At 45.3% G+C, this 22289-nt stretch overlaps 1 protein-coding gene and 1 long non-coding RNA gene across 3 annotated transcripts in view; both read right to left on the bottom strand.

Annotated features, from left to right (window-relative positions):
* USP12 (ubiquitin specific peptidase 12) overlaps positions 1 to 11160 on the bottom strand; it is a 56879-nt gene extending 45719 nt beyond the window's left edge. The window contains exon 1 of the mRNA XM_065901739.1: positions 10926 to 11160. Within this exon, the coding sequence (XP_065757811.1) occupies positions 10926 to 10973 (48 nt within the window). The 5' untranslated portion in view covers positions 10974 to 11160. The remainder of the gene's footprint in view (positions 1 to 10925) is intronic.
* Positions 11161 to 11924: 764 nt separating this feature from the next.
* Positions 11925 to 21924, bottom strand: LOC136144094 (uncharacterized). Of its 2 annotated transcripts, XR_010658481.1 has the most exons (6): positions 21814 to 21924; positions 21211 to 21330; positions 18331 to 18402; positions 17987 to 18174; positions 13331 to 14574; positions 11925 to 12260 (listed from the first exon to the last, which is right to left on the bottom strand). It is a non-coding gene; the product is annotated as an uncharacterized lncRNA (long non-coding RNA). The 2 variants fall into 2 exon arrangements; XR_010658480.1 differs by lacking the exon at positions 13331 to 14574.
* Positions 21925 to 22289: the final 365 nt, after the last annotated feature.

Raw genomic sequence — 22289 nt, 5'->3', positions numbered from 1 at the left:
TGAGCCTTTGACATTTCAAAACTGTTCAGACTTCTGCTCTCCTTTAGCGTCTCCCTCAGGGGGACACACAGAACACTTGATTTCCATTCCTCACCTGCTCCTGGAGGAACCAAAGTCGCATCATTCACGGCCGAAGTCTGAAACCGTCTAAACATGCTGTCTTGTTCTATAGAAACCAGAAGACCCTTCCTCTGCTATTTCAAGACACATCTTCCTCGTGCAAACTTCAAAGTACCAACTGCTATGCCAAGGTACCACCTTGATCATCCTGCAGAAGAGCACCTGTGTGAAGCAGATTAAACACCAGGGAATCGTCCCAACATCAGGGAAAGCAAACAAACAAACAAAAAAAAAACAAAACCTGTGAACAACATTCTAGGGAAAAAAGAAAAAAAAAATTCTTCAAAATGACAGTGGCTGGTTTTCTGGACTGAGGTTCAGAGCAGAGGAAATGTTTTTGTCTACAGGATCTCACATTATAAACATCTTTCCCACTCCAGATAATAGGGGGCTCTTATTTTCTTCTTTCCTTGCCCCTAGACTTTTACTCCATGCTTCCTTTGTGCCCAGATGGGCTCTCTTTCTACAATCCTAACTTGAAAGAATTACTAAAGCTCTCTTTTCAGGCATTCCTGAAAAACCCAGGTAGACGAATACTATAGAGAGTAACACAATTGAGTCACTGTAATTTTAGACCTTAAAAAAAGTCACTAGGCGGAAACGACAAGAAGTTAGCTGACATCACAAGTAAACTGCTCCCTCACAGCAGTTTGGGCAAAGAACTGCATGTTGTAGGAGAACCAAGCCCACAGATACCTCATTAGAAAAAAAAAGTCTACGAACCATAAACTCCTAAAAGACTTTTTCTATGAAAGAGAACCTAAAACTGTGCTTCATCAGTTACCTGAGCACCGCAAGACCAGGATCACTAAAATACTCATTTTCAAACTCGGCACTGACTTCTACTTCGTCAAAGGGAACCTGGGAGCCCGCTGCCACGCCACAGCTTAGGCGGCCAGACACGCCTCGCCCTCTGTCCCTGAGGACGAATGCCCATCACCAACCACCACGGGGATCTCCATTTATGTTTCCAGTGCAAAGAAAGCGGTTCCACAAAGATCATCTCCCTTCACGGGCATTCTCTCATTTGATCTAATGGGGAGAATGATTCCATCTCACAGTAAGTGATCCATTCAAATATACACATAATTAATAAGTGGAGTGGAACTCAAAGCTACACACACACACACACAGAAAGCTTAGAAATTAGGGACAAAAAAATTCCCAAATTCTTATTTAAAAAGGAAAGAAAAATAATTTTATCTCAACCATGAAAGAGGCAACGTATTGCCTTGTAGATACCATCACGGACTAGGGAGTCAAGAAACACGGATTTCACCCCCAGTCACTTTGGGGACGACTTGAAGCTTGTTTTTGTACTCTGTGAAAGTGGGACTAATATTCCCTGAGCTTTCCTCGCTCTGAAAGGATCTTCAAGATGACAGACGTGAGAAGGAATATGAGACTAACAAAAAAAGGACTAAATGATCCTAAAATATCTAGAAGAGCTATCTGTACATTAAGTTCTTAGAGGTGGTGATAGTATTGTGTTATTGTCATATACATTGTCCTTTTGTTTTACAAAGGTTTTTAAGTATATTTTGTTCTTTATGTAATCTTATAGTTCCTTCACTATAATACAGATGAATTTAATCCATTTAGATTTATTATAATGAATAAAACAGCTTATTTCTTCCATTTTACTTTGGTTTTCTGTTTATCTTCTTCTTCTTTTTTAATCTTATCTTTCCTATTTTCCTGCCCTCAGAATTTGAGTGATAAAGTTTCAGCTAGTTTGGAAGCAAGGAAAATCATTTCTTGTGTAGGTATATATTTAGCCTTAATTTTTACCATGCATATACAACTTTAAATTTTCTAGTACTGTTTTTTGGGAGGTTTTTTGGATAGGGGACAAGACTTGTAACAAGTTTTTAACTACCATTAAATAGTCCCTTCTACTTCATCATGTTATTGTCACCATCTTTCTTTAAAAACAACTTTTTAACAATCAATGTAGTAAAATTTACCAATGTACCTTTATCTCAATTCTCCTCTGAACTTACACCTTCTCAGGATAAATGCAGATCCCAGGACTGCACCTCTGCTAACCCCTGGAATCCCCTCTCTTCCTGCCCACACAATGACTGACTTCCTTGCACTAAATTCAACCCTGAATATTCACTGGAAGGACTGGTGCTGAAACTGAAGCTCCAATTTTTGGCTACCTGATGCAAAGACCCGACTCACTGGAAAAGACCCTGATGCTGGGAAAAGACTGAGGGCAAGAGAAAGGGGCGGCAGAAGATGAGATGATTACATAGCATCACTGACTCAATGGACACAAATTTGAGCAAATTCCAGGAGATACTGGAGGACAGGGAAGCCTGGCGTGCTGCAGTCCATGGGATCGCAAAGAGTCGGACACAACTGAGCGACTGAACAATAGCAACAGCGCAAAGCTCCGATCTCTTCCGAGAGGTTTCCTCCCAAAGCCCTCATCTCTCTCCCAGGGAGAAACGACCACTTCCTCTTTCGCATACTGATTATTACTCACTCCTGATGTGCTGTATACGTCTGGCCTCCTTCCTGACCTTTCTCATCATGGCACACATGGGGAAATACTAAGTGTGGAGCCCACAGGAACATACAGGTAAGACCATTCTCACGCGTACTTGTCTGCTAAGTCGCTTGAGTCGTGTCCGACTCTTTCTGGCCCCCTGGACTGATGCCCGCCAGGCTTCTCTGTCCATGGGATTCTCCAGGCAAGAATATTGGGGTGGGCTGCCACTTCCTTCTCCAGGGGATCTTCCCGACCCAGGGACTGAACCCATGTCTTTTATGTCTCCTGCACTGGCAGGCAGGTTCTTTTCTGGATGCAACTGGTCAAAGGTCTCTGGTCAATCCAGACAGCGCCTGGTTGCCCAGCAGCCAAGAGGATTTCTCTCTGGACACAACTATGACCTATTCGGGACACAGTGAACGGGAAGCTATTGTGAGACCACAGCTCATCATGCTCATCTCCGTATTCTCAGTACTGCGTGCACCATGACAGCATGCAGGTCCCCGTGAATACTTCCTCAAAGCACTTATGAAGAAAAGGCACTCTTTACAGGGGGGAAAAAAAAGACACGTTGCTATTAGCTTAAAAAGAATAAATCCATCATGCCTTCCATGAAAAGCATTTACACACTTAACATCAGGAAGAAGCCTGGCTTAGGTCACAGAAAGAAAAGGCACTAAAATAAAACCAAAGGCAACAATATTCCAACTCCTTTAAAATATACCATGATGAGACCACTATCCACAAGTAGGAAGTGCAGGGTTGGTCCCTGAACCTATGAAGCACTTCAATAAGCACATCTGTCAGTTGGCACTGGAAAAATACCCACTTCTTATTCTGATCTGGAAACAAATTTTTACTGGTTTGCGGCTTTCGATGTGTGGATTACTACAGATGGAGGTCCTAAGCAAGCTTTGACATCGTTCTATAGATGTCACACAACTCTGAGAAAAAACTGATCTTTCTTTAGAAGCCGTAGCAGCAAAGGATAAGCCAGTGATCACACAGGACTGTGAAGACCCACAGCTTCATATTAAATATCATGTTATTATATTATGTATAACATCACATTAAATATCATGTACTTCACATCATCACAAAATTCTTCTTGATTGAGTACTTCTGGGAAAGTAAACTTCAAGGTTTTTCTTCCAAGATGAATTATGTATACAAACCGTCTCTCTCATCTCCTTCTAATACAAATTCTATGCATAAGGTTTTAAATGATAACGACTTCTATATGGGTATTTTCAACAGTACTGGGTCTCCGGATTATTGATTCACCATCTCATATAACTTACCGTTATACCTAGCATTTACCTTTTTCTTCCAACACAAAGCATTTTACAGATATTTCAACAATCCTCTTTGAAAAGCAGGTTCGGTAACTGCACAAAGGTCAACAAGAGGTGTCACCCCAGTAGGGGACCGAGGCATGAAGGAATCAAGTGCAACAATGCGGCCCCAGGAAAGAACAGGAAAATCCAAACGGAAATAAAGCCTGAAGCTGACTTTAAAACACAACCTTCATTCTACCAATGATGACAAGTTGGTGTGCTTTTTTTCAGTATAAAAATAAGACTTTTCTTCTCAAAGTACTATTCCCAACTTATCTAAACTTCTCAAACATGTTAGAGAATGTCACAAATTTAGAACATTTTTATTCCCAGACAAAAGCAGTAGTTCCTACAAACTACTCAAAACAGGGGAAAAAAGACAATCCACATTCTTAGTTTGAATATTATGATCTAACCCACTTAACTTCAAAATATATGTGTGCTTTCTCAGAAGCATATACTATTAATAAACTCATGTTTCTTATGATGAAAATGAACTAAAATAACTGCATTTTATTTAAAAGATTTCCATTTTGGTTACTAGTATTTGCCAATCTGACATTAACTAGAAGTGCCAATGAGTCCTTACCTCATGGAGGGGAGCAAACCACTTTACAAAGTTAATAATAACTACAAACACAACAGATGATTAATCACAGGCCAGTATGATTCTAGAACCCTATAAAGTGGACGTTTTACAGATACAGTACTTTGAGAAGAAAAGTCTTATTTTTATACTGAAAAAAAGCACACCAACTTGTCATCATTGGTAGAATGAAGATTGTGTTTTAAAGTCAGCTTCAGGCCTTATTTCCTTTTGGATTTTCCTGTTCTTTCCTGGGGCCACACTGTTGCACTAACCCATTTTACAGATAAAAAAAAACGTGGTACAGAGAACTAATTTGTCCAAGATCACACTCACACTAGTGAAAATAAATGTGGAATCTCAAAAAGGGCTTGTGCCTACTCAGTCACTCAGTTGTGTCCGACTCTTTGCAACCCCATGGATGCAAAGGCTCCTCTGTCCATGGGATTCTCCAGGCAAGAACACTGGATCGAGTTGTCATTTCCTTCTCCAGGGGATCTTCCCGCCCCAGGGATTGAACCTAGGTCTCTTGCACTGTAGGCGGATTCCTTACCATCTGAGCCACCAGAGAAGCCCTCAAAAAGGGCAGCAATTCAAAAATCCTACTTTAAAAAATGGTATCGGAAAAGAAAAAAAATGTCAAAAATAAGTAAATAGTTATGTGGACTGAGCCCCTTAATGAGTAAAATGGTGATATCGCTAATCTCCACTAAATGCTTTTGAAAGAAGAAACATTTACTTTGGACCATAATTTTCAATAAATTCCACAACATATTTTTTAAAACCTAGCAAACTAGGTATAATCCATATTTAACTATATCTAATTCCACGCTCGTCATATTATCTAAAATATGATCAGATGCAACCTACTGAACGGGAAAACCACTGTAAATCATATATCTGATAAGGGACTAGTATCCAAAATATATGCAAGAACTAATGCAAACCAAGAGCAAAAAACCAATCCGATTACAAAGCAGGCAGAAGATCTCAACAGACATCTTTGGAAAAAAACACATACACATTGCCAACAGTTACATGAAAAGATACTCTACATCATTAATCATCAGGGAAACACAAATCAAAACCACAAGGAGGTATCACCTCACACCTGTTAGAATGTGTCAGAAAGACAAAAAATAACAAGTGTTGGTGGGGATGTGGAGAAAAGAGAATCTGCTCACTGTTGGCAGGAATGTAAGTTGATACAGCGACTACCGAAAACAATATGGAGGCTCCTCAAAAAATTAAAAATAGAACTACCATATGATCCAGCAATTCCTCTTCTGGATATTTATCACAAAAATGAGAACACTAGTTCAAAAAGATAAATGGACCCCTATGGTCAGTGCAGCACTATTTACAATAGCCAAGATATGGAAAAACAACCTAAATGTTCATCAATGGATGAATGGATAAAGAACATGAGGTATATGTATACAATGGAATGCTATTCAACCACTAAAAAAAAATCTTGCCATTTCTAACAACATGAATGGATATTACTGTTATTATGCTAAGCGAAATAAGTCAGACAAATACCATATAAGCTCAGTTATATGTGGCATCTTTAAAAAAAAAAAAAAAAAGGCTCTTGGATACAGAAAACAAGAGAGGTGGTTGCCAGAGACGACAAGGGTGGAGTGTGGAGAGAACTGGGTGAAGGGGGTCAAAAAAGTAAAAGTAAATTTAATGAAACATGATTAACATTCGCAAAATGATGAAATCAAGAGTTATTTATAAACTCTAAAAGGATCAGAGAATACTGAGTTTTAGATCTAGAAGGAAACAAACACAGAAGGAATATTTATTAATGTCTAGTCCAACCCCTTTATTTTACAGATGAGATAAATGAACTCGGAAAGTTTTAAGAGACTTTCCCACATGCACAGATCTAAATGTCAAAATCTGGACTAGAGTTTTCCTTCTGGTCCAACTGCTCTTTTTAATTATACCATGCAGTAGAACATATTATAAAATACTATATTAAGCTTCTAGAATGGAGCTACTGAGAGAGAAATCAAAACAAAATCAGATCGCTTAAATCTAAAAAATGAAGATTTCTGGAAACTAATTAATGCTAAATAAACAAATGCTTACATAATCTTTCTGGAGACAGTAAAACTTTCAGGAAAGCTTCAATTAACCTGACTTTAAAGGGAGGCTGGTGGTTCAGTGGTAAAGAATCTGCCTGCCAACATGGGAGACACAGGTTCGAGGGTTCAATCCCTGATGGTGGAAGATCTCACAGGCCTCAGGCACCACAACCTGAGTTATGGTTCCACAACAAGAGAAGCCACCACAATGAGAAGTCTGGGCACCGCAACTAGAGAAAGCCCTCGGGCAGCAACAAAGACCCAGCGCAGCTAAAAATAAACATTTTTTTTTTAAAAAAAGGACAAAACAACCTCTGGGAGGTAAAGTAAACTATTTTCTTCTGTCTTCAGTTTCCAAACTCTTTTTAATAGAGCCTTTTCCAAATTTTCTATAATGAGAATAATTTTTTACGTCCAGTGTATATTCTGGCCAAATTCAAAAGATCAGCCGGCTTAAATAAAACTTATTCTAAATGATTTATCCACTAAGGTCCTCAAACACATGATCAAACATTCCCTATCCAACCATTTATATGACAGAAGACTCCTTATTTTTGAAGGTTTCATCCCTCCTAAGTTAACATTAAAAACAGCAAAATTAGAAAACCAATAGCAACTCACTTTAAATATTCCCGTCACAGAAACACTAATTTTACTACTAAAATATAAATAAAAATTAATTAAATATTTCGCTAATAAAAGAACTACATCCACCCTTCCCTGGTGGTTCAGATGGTAAAGAATCTGCCTGCAATGCAGGAGACCTGGGTTCAATCTCTGGGTCAGGAAGATCCCCTGGAGAAGGGAATGGCAACCCACTCCAGTCTTCTTGCGCAGAGAATCCCCATGGGCTACAGTCCACGGGGTTGCAGAGTCAGACATGACTGGGCAACTAAGCATAGCACATCCACCCTATGTCCTAAGAAGGAACATAGAATGTTATTATTTAATAGAATATTCAGACTACAAGAAGAGCCTACCCCACACCCTCACCCCCATGAACAAGGTACCATGTGTGAATGACCCATGAGACTCAATAAGACAAGTAGTCAGTCTCACCTGTGACTTTCCTGCAGTAAGTACAGTCAGTTTCAAGATTCCCATGCCTTTTTTGAAGCAAACCTGTCAGACACCAAGCTGCAGACTGTGGTCTTGGTTCAGCAGTCCCATGTTTCAGGGGACCTAGCTGACCCCAGGACTGGGAACGGGCAAGAAGCCAGGCCACCCCACCGCCTACCACCTTCCTTTGCAACAACTTCTCCTTTACTCAAGCCCCGGCCCATGCCCCCTCCCCGGCCAGGACTCCTACAACCCAAACAAACCTAGATGCCTCTCACATCCCCGGATCCCCCACCACTGTGCTTCCTGACGGCCCTGACCTGTGTGGTCACCTGGTCCCAGTCACTACAAGCTGCTCTACAACTTCACTTCGATTTCAAAACGCAGGCAGCCCCTCTACATGCATTTGTCACTTTCCCATTATTTCACCATGATGAAGTATAGTATTAAATATTAGGCAGCTACTCCGTGCCAGGCCCTCAAGTCGGAAGCTACTTTGGCGGCAAAACAAGCACCATGCTATACTGAAATTACTTCCTGGACATCATAAGTCAGAGGGGTTTCTAGAGGCACCCTGCAGATTGATTCCCTGCAGCCTAAACGCAATCCCTCACTCGATCAGGCTGTAACATTAACTTAAGAGCAACAAACCTAACATTCCCGTGCCAGCAGAACAGTGATCTAGAAGACACTTCGGAAGAGATTTGCTTTTAACAGTACTTAATCCAACCAAGGGACTGCTGATTTGCCCAAGTTCCTTATGTTGACAGGTGAAATGAAATTCTGTCAACTTTATTATTTACAGAATAAAATGTCAACTCATTATAAACATTTTCACAGCTGCTGATTCTCTGAGAGATCCAGCCACTTCCTCCCACCTCCCAACCCACAACCTCAATCTCAGTCAGGTTTACTCAAACTCACTCCCCCCAGACATTGGCATGGGATGGAAGGGACCCAGAGAAACTCTGACTGTCCACAGAAGGCAGTGCTCTACTAAACTGCACAAATAAACAACAGTTCCTCCACTTAAGGCCTTCAAAATCTGTTATAACAAGGCGGTAAGAGAAAACTTTACAACATAGCTAGTATGGGAAGTACCACTGAGATTACAAAAATGCTGTGAAAAGACATGAGTGGGGATAAAGGCTGGGGATGGACAGGTGTAAGATTATTCAAGTAACGCTACCTGCTTGAGAGAGAGCTGTGAATGCGCCAGAAATCTACAAAGGCACAGAGGTAAATACTTTGCTTTTCTTGGTTGTCAACTTGGTGCTATCTCAGAAGATAGGCTGAAGTGCTCCTTAAGCAAAAGATCGCAGGCTAGTTTGAGATGTTCAGCCCTATCTCGGACAGCGTCAGAGTTTTTATTCAAATATGAACACCGACACACCCAATTTTAACGCTGCTTCAGGAGCAATCTCATTTGGCTGAGTACCGATGTTTCTGTATCTGCCAACAATACACACATCATACCACACGCAGTTAATGCATCAGAGCAGAAGCCCTAGAAAGAACTCTAGAGTATAAGGTTCTTGAGATCAAGATCCCACTTATCAGTGTTTGACGTGGCAAATTGCTCTGCCTCATTTTCTTAATGTGACTAGTGCATCTATTAATTCGTTGATGTGAATGACGCTTGTTTCCCTTAACTAGAAGGTAAACAATCGTGAAAGCAAGAGTCCCCACTTGACTGCTGCTGTATCCCCAGCGCTCAGCACACCCTCCTGCACGAAGTAGGTGCTAAATGTATACCTGAAATACTGGAGTGGATGAGCAGTCAGTAAAGACAGACACATACATCTCTCCAGAAACTCTAGACTTTGACAGGGAACCATGACCCGGCAATCTGTGCAGGCTCAGCAATCTGGCGAGATTATCATTTTCAAAGACTTAATTATCACATTCCTTCTGAAACAGAATATGATAACTGGCACATATAAACGTAATTAATCTACCTGACCCTTGGAAATCACCTTTTAATACGGTCCCTTTAACATGAATGCTTTCCTAAAACGTGAACTGTGCGAGAAAAACATCCACTTGAGGAAATGGACTCTTCATGATTCATTCTTCAGCGTGATGTCTTTAAAACTGTAGATTTTAATCCCACCTGATTTCAGCCATTTTTTTAAATACTGTTTCTCACGGCGCAGTTCAGCAATCTGCGGCTAAAAGCCATCTTTCCGATCGGATTCGCAGCTCCTTAAAGAAAGGTACAGGAAATGTACCACCCATACGAGGAAGACAGCTGGTGGGGGGCGGGGGGAATCTCCCACATGCACAAAAAGGGCTGGGCAGGCGTAAAACAGAAGGAAAGACTGCAGGAGTCTTTAATAAACGTGATCGCTGGGCCCACGTGGTAGAAGAATAACTTTTTTTTCTTCCTGAGACGGCTCATAACTAAGATCGCCAAAGAGATCGCCAGATGTTAAAGCCATAAGGAGCTAAGAAAACGAATTCGCCCCCACCGTGCGAAGTGACAACGGGTCCCCCGGCCACGCACAGAATACCAAGATTTAAACGCACGCCCGCTCTGCTTAACTCAGGACTTGTCCACGAGGCAGGAGCTCTTTTCCCCTTCTACTTAAAAGCCCCCGACACGATATAAGACAGCGGCTCTGCCTCCAGGTTCCGCACAGAAATACTTCCAAGTCACACACCGATGCGTCTGGTGCGTTCAAGTAAACAAACGACAGGAACGCTTAAGCTGTTCTCAGGATCGGCGGGCATTTCCAGACAAGACTCCCCGGCTGCAAACCGGGGAGCTCGGTCCCCTCCGAGGAGGAGACACGGTGGAGGGCGGGGGGGTCAGTTTCGACAGCACTAGAAAGTTTCCCCCTTCGCGCGCACACACACACACACACACACACACACCCGTCCCCGGGGCCCGGCTAGGGGACGCGGTCTCGCCAGGACTCGGGGAGGAGACCTGCGCCGACTTCCGTGCGCGCGGGCCGGCAGGGGGACCTGCCTACCCCGCCGCGGCCCCGCGCGCTCCGGACGCAAAGGCGGGGGCGCCGCGCGCGTGCTCCCACCTCCGGCCCCCCAGCGCCGCGGTGATCAGGAGCACCGCCGGCCCGCGCCCCTCCCTGCCCCCGCGTGCCCCAGGGCCGCTCCGCCTGCGCTAGGGCCGCGCCGTCCAACCGCCCCCCGCCAGCCCCGCGCTAGGCCCCGCGGGCGGCAAGGGCGGGGACGCGGGCCGCCCGCCCGCCCGCCGCACCTACCATGGTACAGATGGAGGCGAGTTTGGAGACCGTCATTAGGATTTCCATCCGCCCAGCGCCATCTTCCACCCAATCGCGGCGGCAGCGGGCGGGGAGGGAGGCAGCCGGGCCGCCCGCTCGCACCGCGGGCCGACCCCGAGCCGCCGCGGACCCACGCACCGAGCCTGCTCAGCCGCCGCTGCCGCTTTCGCCGCCGGTGCTCCGGCACTCCCCGCCGCGGGCCCCAGCCCCCGCCTGCCGGCCGCCCGCCCGCCCCCGGCTCCTCCCCGGCGCAGGGCGCAGCCGCTGCCTCGGGGCCCGCGCCTGCCCGCCGCGCACCCCGCCCAGCGCGCTGGGGAGCGGGGCTCCGCCGAGGCCCTAATGCCCGGCCTGCCCAGCAGCTGCGCGGCCCGGCGGCGCGCCCTGCCCCGCCCACCTCCGCGCGCCGGCCCCGCCCACCGCCGCGCACCCCCGCCGCCCTCTCCCTCGCCGACCCCGCCCGCCGCCTCGGGTCCCGCCCACTCCCGCGCCGGGCCCGCCCTCTCCCCGCGGACACCTCCCTCCACCTCTCTCCGCCTCCCTGAACGCGCCACTCTGGGAACTCCCGCGCCGGCTCCACCCCGCGCTCGGCCGGGGCGGGGCTCGAGCGGCACCGCCTCCCGCCCGCGGCCCTCGCGGTCTTAGAGCCAGCGCTTCGGGTGAAGAACCAAGAGGGGCGCGGGGGCGACCAGCGTCCATCCTGAAAGGAGCTGACCTCCAGCCTCTACCAAGGCCGAGGGGACAGCTAGCCCCCACTGCCCAGCCAGAAAACTGAGGGGCGGTCTCGATAATTCTGGGTACGATGGGAGGAAACCTGCTTCTGGACGGTTAAAATAGCCCGTGTCATCCAATATCCCAAACAGCTAAAATGCAAGGTGGTTTGTCTCTTTTTACACACTTTGGGTGAATAACCTGGGTCAAAACACCATGATTTAGCGAAAGACATAAATTCAATAAACGTGAAAGAGGCAAAGAGGAAACTATATATATTTAGGTCTTTGAATCAAGAAAAGTAAATTACAAGGAAGGGGGCGAAGCTGCTTTCCCGTCTGCTTGTTGGCCATAAATTTAGGATTTGGTTATAAATATAGTTTCTAAATATATTTGTTCTGAAAGTCGAGTTGCAAAATAGGAAAGATCTCAACCCAGCAGAGATGATGATGTTCCCAGGGACAAGTAGTCCCGCAAGTGAGAAAAAGGTCCTGTGAGAAATGGTGAGGCTGGTGTTAGCCAGGAGGACAGTTACTATTTTCCGCTTTTGTAAAATGCATCATTGCACCCTGTCCTTTCTGTCAGGCAGCTCAGCTTCACTTCTTCCTAATTTGAGAAAGAAGTTCAAGTTAATAGAATATAAATTATTGTATTAGCGTGCATGTGTGCTCAGTCAGTCATGTCTGACTGTTATGACCCCAAGGACTGTAGCCTGCCAGGCTCCTCTGTCCATGGGATTCTCTAGGCAAGAACACTGGGGTGGGTTGCCATTCCCTTCTCCAGGGGAATCTTCCCCACACAGGGATCGAACCCGCAATTCCTGTGGCTCCTGCATTGGCAAGCGAATTCTCCACCAGAGCCGCCTGGGGAGCCCTTATTATGTTAGAAAGCTGTTATTTTTCACAATTAAAGAACCGTAGTCATGGAATGCTTTTTTGGGTTCCCCCATTTCAGTAGGGCAGAAATTCAGACACATCTCTAAAATCAGATATTCCTTATCTCCTCAGTTCAAAGCATTCAAAAAAATAAAACATTCAAACAAAATTTAGGTGAAAAATAGATTTCTGGTACATGCATGCTGTTTCCATAGTGATTTCCATTATAAGCTTGCTTGGGGGAAAATAAATTGCAAACAGAATGTAACCAAGTCCCACAGTAGCTGGCCTGATGCTCCAGGCACCTGAGAAAGCAGGCCCACCCTCTCTGCCCTGATACCCGAGCCAGTACTAGAAAGCTCCAAAACACACATTCAGGGTGCTGGGTGCTCATCTCCCTGTTTTTCTGCCCAGACCAGGAAGTATTACCCACCTGAATTCCTTCTCGCTATGTTCCATCTCGTTTAGGCCTCCAGTGTGTGCCTGGGCCTCCTACCAGTGTCGCCATGCCCTTCAATGCTGTCTGTCTCCCCTGTTTGGATTGAAATCTATCTTAATCTTGTCCCATCAAGCAGGTCTGCACCAGAACTTGAGCACCACCTCTATTTATGCTGCCCACTGAGATCTTTCCTTGTCCATGCAACAGAGGCCACCAGATTTACGTGTAAGTGTAACTCATGGACAGAGGAGCCTGGCAGGCTACAGTCCATAGGGTCATAAAGAGTCGGACACAACTGAGTGAGCTTGCAATCACGCACGTAAGTACAAGAACTTTTATACATGGATTCCTGGTAGAATTACCTGGAGTTGTGTTGGTTGATGTTCAGTTTGCTCAGTCATGTACGACTCTTTGTGACCCCATGGCCTGTAGCACACCAGGCTTCCTTGTCCTTCACCATCTCCCAGACCTTGTTCAAACTCATGTCCATTAAGTCGGTGATGCCATCCAACCATCTCATCCTCCGTCATCCCCTTCTCCTCTTGCCTTCAATCTTTCCCAGCATCAGGGTATTCTCTAATGAGTCGGCTCTTTACATCAGGTGGCCAAAGTATTGGAGCTTCAACTTCAGCATCAGCCCTTCCAATATTCAGGATTGGTTTCCTTTAGGATTGATGGGTTTGATCTCCTTGCTGTCCAAAGGACTCTCAAGAGTCTTCTCCAACACCACAGTTCAAAAGCATCAAGTCTTCAGCACCCAGTCTTCTTTATGGTCCTACTCTCACATCCATACATGACTATTGGAAAAATCAGGGCTTTGACTGTACAGACCTTTGTAATTTAGAGTCATCAAAATTCAGGTGAGGGACTTCCCTGGAGGTCTGGCAGTTAAGACTCTCGTGCTTCCATTGTGGGGGATGAAGGTTTGATCCCTAGTTGGGGAACTAAGATCTCTCATGCCTCGCAGTGTGGTCAAAAACTTAAATAAATTGGGTGATATCACAGATCCTAAAGGCAAATATCTCAATGCCTCGGGTCTCCAGCCTGAGGTTGAAGAGAAAGATACAAATGTAAAGAGAGAGTCTTCCATGTACTAGGTGCTGTGCTGGTGTGTGTTTTTTGGTTTTTTTTTTCTACCATCTGTAACGCAGTTCAAGATAAGATTAAACTGAAATGTCACACTTTCGCCCCCAGAGCTTGAAAGGGATTATCTGGGCTTAGAACACAGTTTTCACCTGCAGCCATATCAGCTTCACAAAGAGCTTCATTGTATGCAGGGAAAAGATGAGTCTGTGTGCAACTGAATTCTTTCGGGCCTTCCTGAATGTATCAGCTCCAGTTTACACCCAGACAACTTCAGGGACCAACCAAGTAAACATCCTAGGGCCAAGCTGATTCCATTTGGTCAGCACGATATTTATTTAAATGGCTTCATCTGAATAATTTTGCACAATCTTTTACTGTAGAGTTCCTTGCAAGCCACTTTGTATTTTCTGTTCTCTTCCTGCCTCCAGTTCACCATGTGTCACTTTGTATACTTCTGCCTCTCTCTCCCCTGAAGGCATTAGGGTTTGCAACCAGCTGACATCAGTGAGTGAGATGTTGCCTGTGATGGAGAGGGAAGGACTTGGTGAGGCGGTGCGAAGCACTGCGGAAGACACCCACAATGACAGGATGTGCTTATCAAGGGCTTCTCTGTGCACCAGGCATGGAGTAGGTGCCACCATCACCTCATTCCAGATGAGGAAACAGAGGCCCAGAAATAACTTTCCAAGCTTGCACAACTAGTAAGCAGTAGAACCAGGATTTTAACCCAGCTTCAGAGGTCACACTTGTATATACCCTGCTAACCCAGCAAACGTCAAAGTGTCTCATTTTGATTCTGACAGAATGAGGTTGAAAGGTACTCACTCCTTTGAGACCCAAATCCAGGTTTTAGCTACAAAATATACTCAGAGAGATAGTGCTTTGCCTTACTTTCCTCAGTTGGAAGATAAGGGTAATGTTTATGCCTACCCCAGAGGGGTGTGATGGGTGTGATGGGTGTGATGTTGAGATAGCATCACCGACTCAATGGACTTGAATTGGAGCAAACTCCAGGAGGTAGTGGAGGACAGAAGAGCACAACTTAGTGACTCAACAACATGTTAAAAAAGAAAAAAAGAGAGGAGTGTGACTAAGATAAAACCTGGAGACACGGTTATAAAAGTGTCTGGCACTCAGCATAGACTGGCAAGCTTTTCAACGTTTTAATAGTCAGGATGGGCGAATACAGCTCACAGGCTGCCAGCTCACTCCCTGCAATGGGACAAGGCTCTGCTGTGTGCCAGTCACCTGATCTGTATTTTAGATGCATTTTCTAATGTAAGCTCCCAAGGCCCTTGCACCTGGATCATTTTGTGCTCATTTTACCATGTTCATCTCCACACAGTGGAGGGCCAGAGGCCAGACCCAAACACTGAAAACCCAGGGTCTCTCCCCTTCTCTCTCCCAATGCTTGACAGTTGAATGAATTAACCTTCTTGGTGGCACTAATTAACAAACATCATCCACCTGTCCAGCTGGATGTGAGAGCCAGATCATAAAGAAGGTCGAGCACCAAAGAACTGATGCTTTCGAACTGTAGAACTGATTGCTTTCAAATTTGAGAGTCCCTTGGATAGCAAGGAGATCAAACTAGTCAATCCTAAAGGATATCAACCCTGAATATTCATTGAAATGAATGAATGATGTTGGATGGCATCACCAACTCAATGGACATGAGTAAGCTGCAGAAGATGGTGAAGGACAGCCTGGTGTGCTGCTGTCCATGGGGTCACAAACAGTCAGACATGACTGAGGGAGTGAACAACAAAATTCATTGGCAGGACTGATGCTGAAGCTGAAGCGCCAATACTTTGGCCATCTGACGCAAAGAGTCAACTCATTGGAAAAGACCCTGATGCTGGGAAAGATTGAAGGCAGGAGAAGAAGGGGATGACAGAGGATGAGATGTTGGATGGCATCACCAACTTGATGGACATGAGTTTGAGCAAGCTCCTGGAGACAGTGAAGGATGGGAAGCCTGGAGTGCTGCAATCCATGGAGTTGCAAAGAGTCGGATATGACTGAGCGACTGAACCACAACAAACTGCCTAGCATGCTAAGTTGCCTCAGCCGTGTCCAACTCTGTACAACCCTATGGATTGTAGCCTGCCAGCTCCTCTGTCTGTGGGATTTCCCAGGCAAGAAAACTTGAGCGGGTTGCCATGCTCTCCACTAGGGGATCTTCCTGACCCAGGGATCGAACCCACGTCTCTAATGTCTGCTGCATTGGCAGGCAGGTTCTTTACCACTAGCGCCACCTGGGAAGCCCCCTGAAATAGATGTTAATCAAAACAATGATGTCCTTTTGTTGGTTTCAATCAAGAAATCAGTGACTGTCTTTTCAAGGCTGATTTCTAATCCAGACGAATGAAGTTGAAGCATATGCTCTATGGATATAACTCCACTTTGCTGGGCAGCATGGCATTGTAGCTAATATATCTAAAACTTAGTCATTGTTTAAATTTAGGTTTTCAAATAGAGGGCCAAAGGCACAGCCCCTTTATACCCTATTTAAAACTGAAAAAAATTAGTTCATTCCTTAAAACCAATATCAATTGGTCATCTACTGATGCTTAAGAGAAATCTGTGCCCTCAGGAAGTACACGGTCCTCTGAGGACGAACGGGTGAGTTTTATGGAAAACGAGCTGAGAGAGTGAAGAATGTCTGCCTGCAGGAGGGATGAGGTGAGGCCAGCTTCACAACCTGGAAGAATAGGATGAATAGTGGTGAGGGAAGGGACCGCAGAGGACACCCATCTGAGCCTGAGGCTCATCTAAGGCTGGGGCACTGAGTGGCCCATGGTATCTGTGGAGGTGAGGGCGGAATGTTAAGGGGACACAATCCGACCTACAATGACCAGCAAGGGCTATGATCTCTGGAACCTCTACAGCCATCTCCATCTGTACTAAGTGGTAGAAGCAGCCTACGCCACTGTTTCCTGGGACTTCCCTGGTGGTCCAGTGGTTAAGACTCCATGTTCCTGATGCAGGGGGCCTGGGTTCAATCCCTGGTCAGGGAACTAGATCCCACATGCTGCAGCTAAGACCTGGAGCAGCCAAGTAGATAAATACATGGACACATGTATATGTATGGCTGAGTCCCTTCACTGTTCACCTTAAACCATCACGACATCGTTAACTGGCTATGGTGGTACCCTGATACAAAACGAAATGTTCAATAAAAATAAATAAATATTAAAAAAGAGAAAAACCTGTTTCTTGTCCTTCCTCTTCTCCACTTGTATTCCTCATCCTGCCATTTTTGAGCCTAAACATGGTAGAGAATCTCAAGGAGACATCAAACTAACCTGTCTGTAACTGGGGAAAATAACCTTGACTTCTGGTGAGCACAGTGGTAACCCAGAATGGTTTATTCAGTACTTGGCTCCTTACTAAGCAGGGCCTGACTGTGGGAGACTGGGGAGGAAGTGGGGAGCATCCCGGCAGATTAGAAAAAGTGCGAAAGCTGCCAAGCATACTTGAGAAGTGGGTATGTTTTCAAACGTTTCAATCAGCCACTCTATCTTCTGTGAAGAGGGGAGAACACAGAGACAGAGCCACAGAGTGACAACCTTGGACACAGACGTGAGCCATTCCCGTCATGCGGTTACTCAACTTTGTGCATCTGAATTGCATTTTTTTAGTGACACATATCTGTTTAATACTTCCGACACTTCAGGAACAAAAAGCTTGCTCCTTCGAGAAGCTTGCCATCCAGTTGAGAGAGAAGACGCATGCACAAACCACTTTAAGTCAGCTAAGTACCAACTGTGTGATTTGTAGTATTATCATTGTGCAGAGAAGAAAGTGCTTGTTTCTTCTTTAGGTCATCCAGAATGCTACCACTTACTAGAGAGTAGGGTCACTTGATCCAAAGGGAAAAATTAGAAAATCTCAGAGTCACATAATTATATCTTTTGAGTAACACTCACCTCTGTCTTCTTCCTCAAACACCCAACAAGCTCCAAGCCATTTCTGAGCCTCTGTACTGGCCATTCCTCCTCCCAGGAACATTCTCCTCCTTTACATGGTCACCTCCTCCAGGAGGCTTGCCCTGATGCCACCATGTGTAAATTTGTGATAACTGGAACTCTGTCTGTTTTAGACCTATCCCAAAGGCCTAAGAAAGAACAGTTAAGTGCTCAATGAAAAACGTCAGTGAATGAACGGAAACCGATAAACACCTACTCTTTAAGCGTGCCCCCTCCAGAGCAGGTAGAACTGTTTTATGCTGAATAATCCACGCAGTGAATGTGAAGTCTCCGAAAGCACTCACAGACACTCCAATGCTTCTCTTCAGTCTTTTCTGTCTGGAGTTTCTCATTTTCATTTCAGCATTTGCTCAGCTCTTGTAAGAAAGTGCATCAGGAAAAAAAAAAAGAGAGAGAAAATGCACTTTGTGGACTCTGAAAGCCTGAAGCACCTACATCTAACTTTCCCAATCATGACTCTGATTTTCTTGATTGTGCCTTTAGGATTTTTCTGTGGAGGCAGCGTCTTACTTCATCCTGCCCTCTCCTTATGACTTACTTCTCAAAAATGTCAGGGCAGTTTTTCTATATGATTCACCAGAATTTAACCATGCACTTGGAGTTTGTATTATAAACATTTGCCTCTGACCTGTGATTTTACTGCCATTTTTGCATCTCACCACCCACCGGGCCTCCTGTGCACTTGACTTAGAGGAGCCTGCCGAGGGCACCTAGTATGGGGCAGTGTAGCCCCCGGGGGTTTCCTGAGACGCGCAAGCTCTGTCATCACTTGAGACAGACAGGCGTGACTCCCACTTCTTCTTTTTAGAAGAATCCTCTATTAAAACAGCCGAGCATAACAATGTTAGACAAAGGCAAAAATTCCAAACTATATTTAGCATACAGTAACTCTTGTCGAACATACAGGAAACTGTTAATGGTGATTTCCCAGGACTGAGGAAGTGGGAATGGGTGCGTACTCTTTATGCTTTTTGAGTTTGGGAATATGCAAAAGTATGTCAATTTCAAAAGTTGAGTAAATTGAATTTTTTAAAACCAAAAGATGTAGCTATGTGACAATATTTTAAAATGATTGGGCACAATCTAAATTTTTTTTTAATTTTAAGTAACGTGTCAATGGGAGCCTCGTTCAGTTCTGGTCCATCTCTGCCTAAATAGAACACACATTTGACGTCTGACACTACCTCCTGTAAGACTCTGGGCTCTTCTGTCTACATTGACTCAGACTCTGTGAGTGAAGAAAGATAGCAGTGTCTTTACAGAAGGGCAAGCTTTTGTCTGCCTGCCTCAAGAGGGCTAGTCATGGGTATTTCTCCTGCTCTGTCAAAAGGAAGAGGTCACGGAGGATGTGAGAGATGGGAAGAAAGGAGGTGAACCCAAAAAACCCTGTCTGTTCTGTTCCTGGTGCTCCATCCTCAAGGCCCAAATGGAAAAGAGATGGTATTTCTTTTCATCTCTTTTGAGATCACCCTCACGTGATCATATAACCAATGAACCCACGACCACCATCGTGTGACCTCCTGCCTGACACCTGGCCAGGAAACAGTCCGGTGCTTTTCTCCAGAAGAGTGCTCATCCTCCCAGGCACTTCTACATCTTAACCTTTTCTGGGTGTTTTTGTAGGACTTTTTTTTTTTTTTTTTTTGCTTTAGTCTTATCCCAATTCCCTCTGGCCAATTCTACTAAGCATAGTTTGTGTGTGTGTGTCTGTGTGTGTGTCTGTGTCTGTTAGTCGCTCAGTCGTGTCCAACTCTTTGCGACTCTATGGACTGTCGCCCGCCAGGCTCCTCTGTCCATGGAATTCTCCAGGCCAGAATACTGGAGTAGGTAGCCATTCCCTTGTCCAGGGGATCTTCCTGACCCAGAGGCCAAACCCAGGTCTCCTGCTTTGCAGGCCAATTCTTTACTGTCTGAGCCACCAGGGAAGCTCACTGAGCATAGTAGAAAATTTATTTCTCTTTTGAACAACAGTTACACACAGGAGCAAATATATCTGCTTACTGGCACAAAGCTTGAGCAAAAATGACAGATGATATCAGAATTTCTTTCAACAGGTCTTCCAGGGAACAGGGAAATGCATGCCCATCTGTTTAAGGCTCCAGCCAGGGGTTGCTGCTTCTGACAAACTGGCCACACCTGGTCCCCACTGCTCCCTCATCGTTGTTGCCTGCAAGTGGCAAGGAGTTTTTTATTTTTAAGGATTCAATAGTTAATCATTCATAAGAAATAGGAAACAGACATCGAAAATAATAAATAAGGGAAAAACAAAATTGTATAAATCTCTCTGGTAGTTAGCTGTGGTCGACTTCTGAAATACTAGAGGGTTTCAACTTAAGAATTAGGGCGTCTCAGACTTCCCTGGTGGTACAGTGGATAGGAATCCGGCTGCCAACGCAGGGAACATGGACTCAGTCTCTGGTCTGGGAAGATCCCACATGCCTGGGAGCAATGAAGCCCATGTACCACAACTACCGAGCCCACATGCCCCCAAACCTGTGTTCCGCAACAAGAGAAGCCACTGCAGTGAGAAGCCCATGCACCGCAACAAAGAGACCCCGCTCACCGCAACTACAGAAAGCCCTCGAGCGGCAGTGAAGACCCAGAGTAGCCAATAGTAAGTAAATAATTTTTTTTTTTAAGTATTAGGGTGTCACTTTGGTTGGATCCCTCCCCTTCACCCCCACAGGTGTCCAGTTTGTGATCCTGAACTAACTATTCACCCTCTAAGCTCCAGTTTCCTCTTTATTGCAAAGGGGAAGACCCTGACATCATCAGCTTGTTGGGAAGATTAAATGAGATACTGCATGTAAGGACTGGCCTCTGCTGGCCCTCAGGCTGAACGACATAAGAGAGCGCATGACTGTTCTCATGAATTCTTTCCTCTTTTCTCTTCAACAAGATGATGCAGTCAGAACAGTGTGTGGTCGCTTGATTCGAAGAACAGTGAATTCACAGTACCCAGAGGTGGAAACAACCCATGTCCATCGATGGATGAATGGATAAACAAACTATGGAAAATACACATAATGGAATATTATTTGGCCTGGAAAAGGAACAACATTCTGACGCATGCTACAACATGGAAGTGCTTTAAGGCCATGACACTAAGTGAAATAAACCAGTCACAAAAGGCCATACTGTATAATTCCACTCACATGAAGTACCTAAAATGAGCAGAGGCTTCCCTGGCAGTCCAGTGGTTAAGACTCTGTGCTTCCACTGCAGGGGGCATGGGTTCAATCCCTGGTTGAGGAATTAAGATCCCATGTGCCATGGAGTGTGGCCTATAAATAAATAATAAAATGGTTGAATGCATAGAGAAAAGGAGAATCGTTGCTGCCGGGGACTGGGAGGAGGGGAATGGAGAGTTAGTGTTTAATGAGTACAGAGTCTCTATCGAGGATGATGAAAAGGTCTGGGGTATGGACAGTGGTGATACTTCACAGCAACATGAACACATTTAATGCCATTGGACTGTATACTTAATAATGGTTAATATGGTAAATTTTATGCTATGGATTAAACATTTCACCACAATAAAAATAACCATTAAAAATACTCACAAGGACTTATACACAGACAATGTCAATGTGTTCATTTAGACTGAGTTCCTCCACCTTCTGGGCCCCACATTGACCTGCCTACAGCTTCTCTTCTGCCACCCAGTATACCTCCCCATCCTAAGGCCTGCCTTCAAGTGTCCCCATGCTTGAGAGGTCCCCGCTCCATTCTGAATCACCACTAGGATACAGAGGCTACAAACTCACCAGGCACGCCTGTGGCTCAGTGTGAAACCAGGCCTCCCTCGGTTCCTGCCCCACTGCCCATCTGCTTCAGCGCTTCTCCTTCACAGGCTTCCCTGGGCCCCATGAGTCACCTGACTCCTCTTTTCCACCTGTGCTGACCCCTTGGATGGAGTGACTCAGCCCTTGGATTGCCCGCTTGGCTGGACACTTGGCCTTGTGAGGTTCAGCTTCCTGTGTCTGCTCCCTGTGGCAGACTCTCAGAGTCTGACAAGCAGCTGAGGGCATTCTCTGCTTGTCTCTAGCAGAAGCCACCAGTCTCCAAGGCTGGGAACGTGAACGTCTTCCCTGCTAGACTCCTTGATCTTAGGTGCGCTCAATCACTCAATCATGTCCAACTCTTCATGACCCCATGAACTGTAGCCCACCAGGATCCTCTGTCCATGGGATTTCCCAGACAAGAATACTGGAGTGGGTTTCCATTTCCTCCTCCAGGGGAT

The sequence above is a fragment of the Muntiacus reevesi genome, chromosome 11 (assembly GCF_963930625.1).
Source record: "Muntiacus reevesi chromosome 11, mMunRee1.1, whole genome shotgun sequence".
In the NCBI taxonomy this organism is placed as follows: Eukaryota; Metazoa; Chordata; class Mammalia; order Artiodactyla; family Cervidae; genus Muntiacus; species Muntiacus reevesi.
The sequence above is the reverse complement of the archived record's forward strand: the minus strand, read 5'-3'. Positions and strand labels throughout refer to the sequence as shown.